Source organism: Oryctolagus cuniculus, chromosome 10 (assembly GCF_051225735.1).
Source record: "Oryctolagus cuniculus isolate XC-2025 breed Fujian yellow rabbit chromosome 10, ASM5122573v1, whole genome shotgun sequence".
NCBI lineage: Eukaryota > Metazoa > Chordata > Mammalia > Lagomorpha > Leporidae > Oryctolagus > Oryctolagus cuniculus.
Window position 1 is genome coordinate 77,215,302 of NC_142876.1, and position 13,740 is coordinate 77,229,041.

The window sequence follows — 13,740 nt, forward strand, 5'->3', positions numbered from 1 at the left end:
CCGTCTCTCGGTGGTGTGACTCCTAAATGACAGTGCAATAAGCGTTGTGTGCACGAGGTAATTCAAAACAAATTTGGCTGCAGAAACAGATCGTCTAGGATGGTAAACTCCCGCCTTGTCTCATCGTCTTTTAAGAGAGTGTAATGATCCCTAAAATACCTTGTCAAGAAGCTTGCGTGGCATGGGGTCAAGTCCCATAAAATGTTTCTGTTGTACCCACCACTCTCGCCCTGAGAAACGCACCACAATGATGGGAAATATTTATGTGCATATTGGTGGCCAGGCAAGTGAGAAGTGCAGCAGGCTTCCTGAGAAATAAGCCTTCCAGTAGGCAAGCGTCTCGCAAGACCACTGTCCTGGGCTGAATTTTGCTGCTTTTGTAAAGACTGATTGATTGATTGGTGATTGATCTGATTTGCAAAGCAAGCCATGGGGATTGGGGGAGGAGAGAGATCTTTCATCCACTTATTCACTCCCCAAGGACCAGGAGCCAGGAACTCCATCTGGGTCTCCCAGGTGGATGACAGAAGCCCAAGCACTTCCGCCATCCTCTGCTGCCTTCCTAGGTGTGTCAGTAGAGAAGTGGATCAGATGCAGAGCAGCCAGGACTCCAACCCGCCAAGTTCCAGGGTTCTCTTTAGGGTTGGCACCACCTTCTCTTCAGCCAGCTGGGCACCAGGGACGCACCAGCACTGTTTAACAGTACCCAAAGTCACACAGGTGCAGAGGCACTTGAGCCACTGGGACCCAGGGAGCTCTTTGTCCTCTGGGAATCCACCCAGCACAGACTAATCTAAGCAGGTCCTTTGTGCACGGATTTTGGCATCCCATGAAGTGGCCCCAGTACTAGTCTATAAAATCTACTGAGGAAAGCAGTAGTTGACACCACGTATCCATTTAAAAAAAAAAAAAAAGCTGGTTAAGATGCGTCTCTAATCAGAGAAGCATTTTCACTCATTCTTTTACACAGATAGAACAATGTCTTTTGGAATAATTGAGACTAAATCCATGCCTTACACCTGTTGGGATGTTTGATGCTGTAGGTAGTTAAGATCCAAAGCCAATGGCTTCAAGCATGGGATGTAATACCAAATAGGAAAAGAAGTGGGTGCAATGAGAGTCTAGGCTGTCAGTGCACTTGTTCAGTGACATACCCAGAGACCCCAATTCTCCCGCACCTCAGTGTGTTAACTTGGCCCCCAAAATGCTGCCATGGGGCTAAGAGATGCACATAGACAACTTGCTCAGAAGCAGGGAAGGACGCCCAGCCCCTAGCAGAGCCCACTTTTATCCCACCAGCCAGAATTCCACTGCACAAGAGGATGCTGAGTCCAGGAGTGCGGTTAAATTGCCCAAAGCCCACAGCCAGGACTCCAGCCCTGCCCTGACCCCAAAGCTGCATCCTTGGGCATTCCATCCCTGAACTGTTGAGAGAGAGGGCCATCTGGCTTGTGGAAGGATACAGAGGAAATGGGTTTGATTGGAGACCCTGGCCTAAGGCCAGCTCTGGACAGAAGGAACAAAACCACCATGATAAGCTAAAGCCAGTAAACTCCACACCTCAAAGTCTCCTCCAAGAAGCAACATGAGAGCTCTCTTGGCAGAGAGGAGGCAGGGGGACAGGGAGGGAACCCTGCTGGCCAGCAGCTGACATTGCAAACTGCTGTTGTATTTGTGAGTCCTCATTGCATGTGTGAAACACTGACCTAAGACAGAGACCCGACTTAGACGACGCCTGGAGTCTAATACCTCTCCTGCGTCTTTGGAAGAGAACAGGAGGTTGAAAGGAAAAAAGCTGTCCTGGTAAGAAAACTACGTGTTCACTCCCTTTGGGCAAAGGGTCTGATGTTTACACAGGGAAAGCGCAGCTTCCACATCTTGTACAGGACCCTGTACGATGGTCCTTTGGAAAGCTAGAGAGAATTCCTGCGTGATTCTGTTCTTTTCTCAAAGGGTAAAGGTAACCACAGCGTTAAACCCATCTGTTGCTCATCTTCCAAGGCGGGGATGTGAGTTGTATTGGCTCAAGTGCACCTGTGACATTTCAGATGCTCTTGGGCCATTCTGTGACCCACAATTCTTGTTCTACCAAACTCCCACATGATGGAAGTAAATTACTCACGCGGATTAAATCCAGATCACTCACCACCTGCACTGGCACCATGCATTTGGGCTTCCTAACAAGGAAAGGATCTGACATCTCTTCCTCAAGGCACTCTGGCCTAAGAGCTGCCGTTCCTGTGGGGTCGCGGTGAAAGAGAACGCGATCAATACTTGAGCCCTGCATGGGCAGAAGGAAAACAAGTGCTGTGCTTCAAGAAGATGCTTGGGGGGGGGGGGGCTTTGGCTCGGTGTTCTGACATGTGTGCATGTGTAAGTGCCACACACATGCCAAGTGAAAGGAAGCATCGACCCAAGACGTTACAGCTCAGGCACCATGGATGTTCAGTGACCAACACGCGTCAGTGGCACTGTCCACAGAAGATCCAAGAAGCTGGGGAACTTCTGCAGCCATGTATTCTGTAGAATATGAGACTCACACCATCTTTTTATATGTGGTTTTCAATTGCCAACCAACCCAACGTAGAGAATCACGTTAAAATATTTTACAGCCTGCTAGGTTTCATGCAGTCCAACCATAAGACATCGCCAAACTATCTTCGTATGATGTAACTTCCTGAATGGAATTCCTTTCTTGTCCAGGGGAGGAGAGAGGGTGAATGAAGTGGTTGGGCTTCCCTGTTGCTGGGAATGACTCCAGTTTTTAGAAAGAAGATTCTGCTTTCTCTTTCATGGTATGTAAGCTGTTCTAAAGAGAGCTGTGTGGAGTTAGTTCTCGCGGTGCCAACAGAGAGAATCCTGGCCAAGCATCCGACCTTCTGACCCACCAGGAATGACCGAGGTCAGCTCCTGGAGTTTATCTAAGGCTATAGGGAAGGGAGGTCAACATACCTCTGAGTCCACCAACTTCACAGGACAATAACCCTGTTTGGGGGGGGGGGGAGCGCTTACTTAAGTCATGTGGTAGACAGTAGGCACTCGGTAAATACAAGCATTGGGGTTATAGTAGTGGCAAAGCATTGCACACACTGAGAAACAAAACTGCAATGAAGCTAGCTGGGTTTCTGCAGCTGTTGGCCATTTGAGTTTCTTCTCTGCGCTTAGCTACACCTACAGCCTTGATTATCATTTACTTAGCATCTGTGATGCACTTGTTAAAAAGAAAAAAAGCAAACAAATTAAACTATAAAAGGAGATGTCCTAACACTTCCATAAAAGGAAAAGTAGCATTACCTGTGACACACTGGAGAAACAGACACCATCAACACATAACAAGGTAATTAATTCCTAGTTAGCCAGTACTGCCCTGATAAAGGTTCTGAGCTTGGGGCTGGTCTTCTCCTTCACAGGCAAGATGAGCAAGTGATGAAACTATGTAAACTGTGCGCCAGTAGGAGCCAAGGCCTCCCTGCCGTGGGATTTATTATTTAATGCCAGATTTGTATGCCCACAAACTCACCCCATTCCTCCTAGGCGTTCTTTGGGAAACCTCAACATTGCACATTGCAGTTCTCTCTCTCTCTGACACCCCCACGTGCGTCTTCCTTATAGATGTGTACACGTGCAGTCACACCACATATCAGTGTTGGCAGTTTCTGCTCAATTATAATCCCATCTTCCCCTAACTTATGTCTCAACAGGTCAACGGCAAAGACTTATCCCGGGCAACTCATGACCAGGCCGTGGAAGCGTTCAAGACAGCCAAGGAGCCCATCGTGGTACAGGTATTGAGGCGAACACCAAGGACCAAGATGTTCACGCCTCCCTCCGAGTCGCAGCTGGTGGACACAGCCACGCAAACGGACATCACCTTCGAACACATCATGGCTCTCACCAAGATGTCCTCCCCGAGCCCACCCGTGCTGGATCCCTATCTCCTGCCAGAGGAGTAAGTAACCATGACCATGAGCTACTAGTGCATTAATAAGTACGGTGAAGTTGGCTTTTCCCTTTCCCTGCGGTGGAAAAAATTAATGTGTCTTATAATTTTCCTCCAAGTTGCCTGTGTTTAACTTTATTGTTTATAGAGGCAATAAATCGGATCCTGCTCAAAACCGCGCCGACATATTAATGACTTTATTATAACCCTGGAGCGGAGTTATTCAAATGATATTCCAAGAACAGAATTACTTACAAATGTTGTAAAAGTTGTTTCGGAATAAAATTTAATCACCGCAAATGGTAATTGGAAGGTTTCGTAGTTATTACTGCAGGGAATGCTGATTGTTCTTTTAAACAGACAACGGAGCGAGTAAAGAGGGCTCTGCACGTTGGGGATTCTGCTTTCCTTGGTTTCGTTGCAAACCGGGATCCCTGGACGAAGCCCGGACGTGCCTCGCGTCCGCACGGATGCAACACCCACGTCCATCTCCTCACACTTGAAGCTTCCTCTGGCTTCATTGCTGCTGCAGAGAGTGGTGCAGCACCTCAGAGTGAGAAAACCCTGATGCTCAAACCAATTTCGGGCTGTGGAATTTGGGCAACTACTTTATTTCCCCAGGCTTTATCCCCCCTGCCCGCATTACAGTGGCAATAAAAATAGTATCTGCCTTATAGGCTTGTTGAAGGATGAAATGAAATAATGCATGGAACGTTCTCAGCATAGCAGATGGTGAGCCCGCAATAAATGGTAGCAGCCGTCACTATCAATTCAGTGACTGATGGAAAACATTCGGGAGAAAATGCAAAGCGAGAACCTTCTCACATTGCTTTTTCCATGGGACCTTGAACTTCAGGGGACACAGCCTCTCTAGCTGATGCTAAGGTCACCTCCGTCTCTTCCCATCTTGATTCCAGCTGGGTGGGGATCATTGATTCGATGCATTATTTCCAAGGGTGTTTTTCACCTCTTGCAGACAAAACCTCAGCACGAAACCTGTTGGATGTCTCCTAGTAACTCAATAGCTGGAGTAAGCACTTGTTTCCTGTGGTTCTGTCAAATCCCAGACAAAGGCTTGTCTTTCAATCCCTGACTTTAGTGGTTGGCTGTCATTGGAACCCAGGGTGAATTCCCCAAGCTGGGCAAAAAGTAGGTTGCACTGTAGCTGACAGTATGTAAGGGCAGAAGACAGGCATCCCCCTGACATTGCCCCATGGGGTACAAGTGCTCACAGAACTGCTGGCACCTGTAGAGTATTTCTCATGCCTGGTCCTCCTGCACCAGTGAGGAATTGCAACCCCACCCCACTCTACTCTGCCTGAGCTAGCAGCACCCCAGGGGAAAGGCAGGTGTGTCGCCTTTGGCTCCCAGCTCTTAGCCACGACACTCTCTGGTGTCCCAGCTGGTCCCAAGGAACAAGTGACTGATGTGCTGAACCCACTCATCCAAATCAGTTATCTGACATCCCCCACCAAAACGGCCTCATGTTATTGATGAGGCCTGGAAGGCTACTCCTGGCTCTTAAATGTTGAACTGCCCGAGTGACAGGTCTTTCAGGAGCCAAACCCCTAATTTCCTCTTAAGTCTGGTTAACATGACATGACGTATCCCCCCGGGGTGACTTGAGAAATGTCAGAGGAGTCCAGAGGTCAGGCGTCCCCAGGATGTGGCCTCCAGGTCACACAGTGGCCGGAGCACGCATCGGAATTGAGTGGGGAGGGTTAAGTTGACGCTTGAGAGCCCAGCCCTTCCACCAGTATCCTCAGTACTAAAAGCCCCTTAAGTGCAGGCAGCGTATTGCCTGATGGGTCCCGCAAATTGAAAGCCAGCCCTTGTTTGAATGACCACTCAGGTCTGATCTGTTGTCTCAAAACTAAGTGCCTGGGAGGGACGACCAGAGCCCATTGATTGCTGGGCTGTCCTTTTGAGAAAGTGAGATTTGGGTCCCCAGCCAGCAGTCAGAGGCCAGAGCTTTCCATCGGCATCTAGCACCATGGACCCCCAGCTGCATTCAAAGCCGCTGACCAGGCGTGTTGTAACTCCCATTGCCTTTTTCCTAAAGATCCCATTCGGGACATTTCCAAAAGGTAGTGGGTTCTGTGAAGTGTGCTCTATGTGTGTTGTCCTAAAGGAACACACAGTGTCCAGTCTCCTGGCAGAATGAGTGTGTGTGCATATATGCACGCATACACACACATGCATGTATGCCCACAGGGAGGTACAAACACTGCAAACACGTGCGTGCATACTGGGGAGTGCAGCCCACGTTTCTTGCTGTGGGTACAGTCAGAAGATTCAGGAAGACAATGTCCTAGAAGATCACATCACACTTTGATTCATCACTGTTAGAACCAATCTCAGAGGCTGGCGTGTGTGTTTGAGTGTTGCCTGAAGTTGATCTTACATCCCTCCAGAGCTAAAACCTAACGCGGAAGCAGTACGTGGTAACACGGGCCTGTCTCCTGCCCAGAGACTGAGTTGGCAATGAGTCACATTGTACATATGACTAGCTGGCTAGGGGACAGACTCTGGGCTCAGAGAGCATTGCAGCTCGCAGTGCCTTACCTCCCAGCTTACCCCCTTGCAGAGCAAACGGACTCCTGGGCAGGTAGTGGAACTCTGATGACGGAGGTCCTGACTGTGCCCAGATCCACATCCAAAGAGGAGTGGGCTAGGGAGGCCCATGCAAACCCTGCTGGGCCTGACAGAAGGGTAATAAAGTGAGATGCTTATCCTAGAAGTGGGGCCTTCAGGATCTTGCACTATTTTTTCAGGCATCCGTCCGCCCACGAGTACTATGATCCAAACGACTACATTGGGGACATCCACCAGGAGATGGACAGGGAGGAGCTGGAGCTGGAGGTAAGGAGAGCGCCCCGTCTCCCTTCGGGGGTCACTCTGGGGAAGCCAGCAGGCCTACTGAGCTCTTTCCTAGAGCACATTTCATTTGTGGGTGCTGCTGAAGACTATCAAAGGCAGCAGCACCTGTGACCGCGCCTGTAAAAGGCACAGCCAAGCTTTCCTTTCGCTTCCCCTTCAAAACAAAGCAAACAGGGTTTGGGTTTACATTATTTTTTATTTTTAATTTTAATCGCTTAAAAACCAAGATTCTCAACCTGGTTCTCACATAACCCATATATCCTTGTAAGGTAAGCCTCCTCCTCATCTAGCTTGTAAATTTTCTGAGAATTTATTTATTTGATTGATTTAACAGAGATCTCACATATACTGGTTTGCTTCCTCCAAACACCAGCAATGGCAGGGGCTGGGCCAGGCCAAAACCAGGAGCTCAGAGTTCAGTCTGGGGTCTCCCATGTCAGGGACGGGGTCCCAGCGACTTGACCTGTCACCTGTGTGGCATTAGCAAGAAGCTGGAATCAGGAGCGGAGGTGAGACTTCAGCCCAGACACCCCAGTTTGCGATGTGGGCATCCCAGCAGCGTCCTTAACCACTAGGCCAAGACTCACCCTAACTTCTATCTTTTAGGGCTTCACTTTTTTTTTTAAGATTTATTTATTTTACTTGAGTTACACAGAGAGAGCAGGAGAGGCAGAGAGAGAGAGAGAGAGAGGGAGGTCTTCTGTCCGGTACTTCACTCCCCAATTGGCCGCAATGGCCAGAGCTGTGCCCATCCAAAGCCAGGAGCCAGGAGCTTCTTCCGGGTCTCCCACGTGGGTGCAGGGGCCCAAGGACTTGGGCCATCTTTTACTGCTTTCCCAGGCCATAGCAGAGAGCGGGATAGGAAGTGAAGCAGCCGAGACTCAAACCAGCATCCATATGGGATGCCAGCACTGCAGGCAGCAGCTTTACCCGCTACGCCACAGCACTGGCCCCAGGACTTCACTTTTTTCTTGCTCAAAGGCAGATGCTGAAGAACAGGAGGACAAATTACTGGAGTGAACACCAGCCCTAACACAAAGCGGTGGCCCACTGCTTGCTCCAGGTTTTCTAATTCTTATCTTGAAGAGATGAATCAAATCCGTAACTCTCCTTCCGCATTATTTGAGGCCAAAGAGGAATCAAGACTGTTGATGCCGTACAATTCAGACACTCCTCTGCTAAGTGTTAAAATATCTCGAGGACAGCAGGTTGCTAACAAGAGTTCTGTTTCTCATTTTCCTTTTAGTAAGAGTGACAGGAGGGTTCCCTTTCTGTTCTCTAGGATTCTCTCTCTAGAGTTGTCTCTGTTACTATCTCTGGGTGGCTCCTGCCCAGCCCTGGCTGATAACCATCCCAGCATTTCCCCTCTTCCAAGTTGAACACGCCCCTCACAAGGAGGCCTCTGTGGCCGTCCTATCCTGGGATTTCTAACAGGACACTCCTGCCTTGCGAGGGAAGAAGCGGAGTCTGACGTTGGCGTCAAGACCAGGCCCTCCAGCTGGGTCTCGTGCCTGCTTTCCGTGATAAGCTGCCCACCTGGACCGTTCACTCCTCACTTGTCCATCGGAGGCTCTGCGGCCTCTCCTTAACTATCCTCTAGGGTATCATTTAACTGGCACTGTTTCACTTGGCTTCAGGCATCGTTCTATAGGCACACTGCTGTTTGGTTCAGTGGGCTCTGGGGAGTACCTTGTCCTGAATTACAGTGTGTGTGGGCACAGAGGGTCCCAGGGAAGTGTTGGGGAGTGCATTGCTTGATCCAGAACTCTGTGCGTTCAGAAAACCTGTCCCTACCACTCACACACACGTGTTCTGGATTAGTGCTGCTCACCCCCATGTGTTCTAAATTACTGCTAGCGATGACTCACATCTGTATCCAATAGCAGGTGTGAAGTGTACTTCTATGGCCTTCCTAGATACTGAAAGATCCTCTGAGTTGTTTGCTCCTTAGATGTGGCAAAGCAGAACTCGTCACCTATTCATTACACCGGAGGCATGTATCAGTTCACAGAAGTTTTTTTCAGGTTTTCCTCACTGACAAAATAATTTAGAAAAAAAAAAGTGACAGAAAACAGAGAAAACACCAGCATCCATGATGGAGTTGTATTTTGGGGGAAACATGGTTTCCTGTTTCAGTGTGTTTCCAAGAGACATGGGAGCATTTCTGAAAGCTGACTTTATGGAGGACAGTAACAGGGTGCATTTTCAAAAGGTACCTGATGCTGACAGGTAAGCCTGTTGGCACCAACAGGAGGTCAGCCGAGGAAACCCACGAACATTTTATCCAATTTCATGGCCAGCTGCTGTGTAATCTGGGCTGCCCCACGGACGCTTCTGAAGGTGATGAGTTATTTAGTGGCGGTAGGGCCCGGTGCAGTGACAGAAGCAGCTGAATGGTAGAAAATCGCTGTGCTCCGAGAGCATTGCTTTCAAGTCGCCAAGAGCTCTCATTCCAAAAACCGAAGCTGGACATCAATAAAAGGAGTGCACACGGCGACTTTGAACTGCTGCTCGCCGACCGCCAGACGGGCAAAGCAAAGCCGTTGTCACTAGAGACGCCACTGACTCCATGACATTGTTTTGAAAATGTTGAGTTCTCCTTAAATGCCTCTGGTCTAAACAGGACTGGCAATTACTCTAACTGTACAAAGCGTGGATGGCTTCTGCTGTCTGCCAACCAACGACCCACATGCTTGCCATCCAGTAACTGCTCCAGGAAAAGTAGCCTGTTCTTACTAATAAGGATTTTGCCTCTTACGTCTAGTGTCCTGGCGGCCCAGGTTCAAGGCTAGCTAGTGAAGCAGCTGACGACGCCTTCTGAACACCTGGGCTTTATGTCGTTCCTACATCTCCCTCCCCAAAGGGGAACCATGATCTGATCAGTACAATCGGGAAAGACCAAATGAAAGAAAGCTCAAGATGTTCTTAGAGGACTTTCAGAATCTGACGGCTTCACTAGCGCGGCGAATACCCTGGGCAAAGGGAACAGCCATGGGAGGCAGGACCTCCCAGACCTCTTTGTTCACACTCCCTCAGCCTGGAGTTGGAGAAATCCTGCTCTGCGGAAGGGAGTGCTAATTAATCATCTTTATGGGGCAATGCTGCTCGGTGATGATCATTATAATTGTGATGAAGTACGGCTCTTGGAAAAGCTGTCACATCTCTCAGAAGCTAGATTTAGGAAGTGGTGTAGACTTGGCAGTCGTTGGGACTTGCTAGCATGGGTTCTTCAGTTCTTTCGTTTAGTTTCCAAGACCTTTGAGGTGCTGATGAGAGCTGCGATCTCTTCATGCTTATAGGAGCTTCCACTGGGTTTCAGGAGATTGCCTGAGCCCCTCCGGCAGGGTCTGCCCACCCTGGGCCATCCGCCCCGCCTTGCATGCGAATCTCACCAGAACTGCTATTTACTTTCTATTTCCCTTTAACTCAGTGTCTTTAAACTAAGATAATTCTGTTTTTAAAGACACACTGGATAACTGCCTCACAAGGAAACTGAACATCAATATTGCCACAAATAGAAAGCCCCATACGACTGAATAGAGTGCACACAAGACAGTGTTACAAAGTCCCGGTGTTTGACACCAGGGAGCCTAGGCCACTACTGCCTGCTCTCGTCCTATCTTTGCAAACAGATGGGCTCATATTAAAGATGTGCCCAGCCTCTCCTAGAGTGAGCTTAGGAACTGCCTGGGGGTGGGGGCCTCTTGTCTTTGGCAGCAGCGAGCCCCTGAGACACAATTCCCTAGAACTTTAGTATTTGAAGAGCAGGAAGCTCGGCAGCAGCCCAGCGACACCTGAGAGGCACAGCAGCTGTAGACCTTAGCCCCCAGAGCCTCAAAGCCAGAGCCTTCACTTCCGCAGGGCCCCCTGGGCCTCGGTGCACACTGAGGTTGCAGGAGCTCTGACCTGGAGGCCGTCGGCCAAGATAAAGACACTGGAGCTCTGACATCCTCTCGTTCTCCTGAGTCACACCAGGGAGGCCTTGGTTGTGCGTTTCTTCCACTGCAGTAAAATATGTGTTCCATGCCAGTTCCTGTGTGGGCTGCTCCACTTCCAATCCAGCTCCCTGCTGATGGCCTGGGGAAAGCAGTGGAAGATGACCCAGGTGCTTGGGCCTCTGCACCCACGAGGGAGGCCTGGATGAGGTTTTCTGGCTCCTGACTTTGGCCTTGCCCAGCCCTGGCCATTGTGGCCATCTGGGGAGTGAACCAGTGGATGGAAGTGTGTTTCTCCCTCTCCCTTTCTCTCTCTCTCTCTCTCTCTCTCTCTCTCTCTCTCTCTCTCTCTGGCTCTAACTTTCAAATAAATAAATGAATTTTTTTTAAATAAAAAGTGCCCCAAGTCATTAACATCATCCATTCAGTCCATGCAATTGCCATGGGCTAGAAAGAAATATGCCCTTGGAGACATGTTAGCCCGTGTTAATAGAGCAACTTCTGTCTTCTCACACATAAAATAAACAGAGACAAAGAGAATCAAAGGGAACCAAGGGAATATTTTCAGTTAGAACTTTGATTCTCTGTAACTTCACATCTATGCTTGTCTTTTCCTTTGTTTTTCTCTATTTTTTTATTATTTCTTTAAAGATTCATTTGTTTACTTGAAAGGCAGATTGACAGAGCGAGAGGGAGAGCCCCATCCGGGTCTCCCACATACTTGAGGCATCACGTGCTGCCTCCCATGCACATTAGCAGGAAGTAGCTCAGAAGCAGAGAGCGGACAGGACTGAAATCAGGCCCTGGGCTATGGGATGCAGACGTCCCAAGTAGCCACTTACCCCGCTGTGCCCCAGTGCCGCTCCCGTGTTACGGTCTGCGTTCCGCATGAGCTGTGACATAGGCTCCATTGCATGACACATACTGCATGGAACTAGAAACGCACGGGCCGGAAGTCACCACCTGCCTGCCTGTCAGGGACTCACAAGCCCTCACGCATTGGACATGGGCTTGTTATTTCTTAGAAACACGGGATATGGATGGTCTCCATCTCCAGGCTGCCTTGAAAGAGGCTATCCCAGAGCGCGGGGAGTCCACACCTAGCAGGAAGGCTGCTTTTGCACCTGTGGTCCCCTGTCCCCGTCAGCTTAGCCATCACTGTCACCAGGTTCTTCCTGTTACCTCGGCACCAGCTGGGGTTTTGGGTGAGCGACTGCGACCATCCCAAATGCTGTGGGGACAGCAGCTGAGGTCAGGGCTAGAAGAAGCCACAGAGCTATGGTTTAGATACGGACTAGGTGTGTCCCCCAGAGATGCGTGTGCCCTGGGGGGGAGCCTGCTCCCTGGGGTGGCATTGAGATGCTGGCAGCTTTAAGAGGTGGGGGCCCAGTGGTTGGGAGGAGGTTACAGAGCACTGCTCTGAGGGGATTAACACTGTTCTCCCAGAGGGAGCGGCTCCCGTGACAACAAACTTAGAACGCGAGGTTGCCCACTTGCTTGGCCTCTTGCTTCTGTCTTGCCATATGCTCTCTCTCTCTCTCTCTCTCTCTCTCTTTCTCTCTCTGTCTCTCAATCTCACCAGGCATGAACTTGCTCCAGGACCTCCAAAACTGAGCTGCATAGAGTTCTCTTCTGTCTAAAGTAACCCGCTCTGGGTATTGTATTACAAGACAAAACAGACTCAGACAGTGGGGTGACACCTTCCTGGCCACGTGCCAGCAGGGAATCTGCAGGGGAGAGCAGTGCCTGCACCCCCCAGTGCCACCCGGTTTCACTGGTCTGTCTTGGGAAGGGCACCTGGTCAGTTTAAAAAACACCAACAGGTTAAAGCCCACTGCTGAGACCTGTGTCTCCTTAGCAGACCTGCGTTTCAGGGACACTGGCACACACCTGTCTCCCTGTCTCCCACGAGATTTCTTACAACAGGCAACAGTGTCTTCTGGAGTCATCCTGTCTGATGAGGTTCGATTTCGGAGTGATCAGGTGTTTTGGAGTTGGGGTGTGCATGGAGGGGCAATCTGAGAACATTGCTCATCATCTAAGCAGAGTTAGACCAAAATCAGCACCTTTCAAAGGACAATTCGCACAGCGGACTCTATAGATGAGTGTGTTGGGATATTACTGAAATAAATGCACAAGGAAAAACAAATGCCCCCCCCCCAGCTTAAAGCACACAAAATGATCATATTTAGGTAGCAAATCCCTGTCATTGTGAAACTGCCTCAAGTTAAAGGCACGATCCCCAAGGACACCCTAGGGTTAAGCAGTCAAATAATTACCCATAAATTCTCAGGTACTGAACACCTGCTCTAGATCTTCCTGCAGGCAATTAAGAAGGAAAATAAGTGTCTGAAGAAGGCTTTGTCCTGAATCTATTGTTTTAATTTCCCAGGTGATTCAGCAGCAGCAGCCCTCTCCAGGCTGTGCAGCCTGCTGTCACCTGCACTGTGTTGTGATGATGTCATTCTGAGACCAGAGAGGAAAGGGAAAGCTACGGTTTCAACAGGGGCGGGGCCCCCCCAGATGATGTCCAAAAATCTGGTATCATCAAGTAACCTAAGTAGAAGAGAAGGGAATTGGAATGGCCCCAGAGGCAATGCAGGTGCCCCAGCCAATCTAGCCATTTTTCTTGGGCCTTTGAGGCCCAGGGCAAGGAAGTCTCCCAAGTGAGCCCTGTTCTGATGGAGTCAGCCTTCTCTCCCTGCGGCATCAGGATCTCCCACGTTCTTTGCACTGCCACCTGCACTTGGCAGCCTGCATAACCTTTCCCCCAGATCTTTGCAAAGCTGCGTCTTTTGCCCAAATGTCACCTCTCCAGAGAAGCTTCCTGGCCACTCTCTCAAGCATCGCTACGTCACCGGTGTCAGTTTCTACTTATTGTCTGTCACCCGACTAGAAAATAAGCTCTAAGGGGTGGGGGCTCTGGTATAACTCAATCTGTCCTAGTCTTCTTGGTTAAGCAATGTCTGGTGCATAGCTGGTGTA

General features: G+C 49.6%; 1 protein-coding gene across 2 annotated transcripts in view; it reads left to right on the forward strand.

Annotated features, from left to right (window-relative positions):
- PDZRN3 (PDZ domain containing ring finger 3) overlaps positions 1–13,740 on the forward strand; it is a 252,167-nt gene that overhangs the window by 224,146 nt on the left and 14,281 nt on the right. For both annotated transcript variants that reach the window (XM_051851467.3, XM_017343969.4), the window contains 2 exons: positions 3,702–3,949; positions 6,715–6,802. In XM_051851467.3, coding sequence (XP_051707427.3) covers positions 3,702–3,949; positions 6,715–6,802 — 336 coding nt within the window. The remainder of the gene's footprint in view (positions 1–3,701; positions 3,950–6,714; positions 6,803–13,740) is intronic.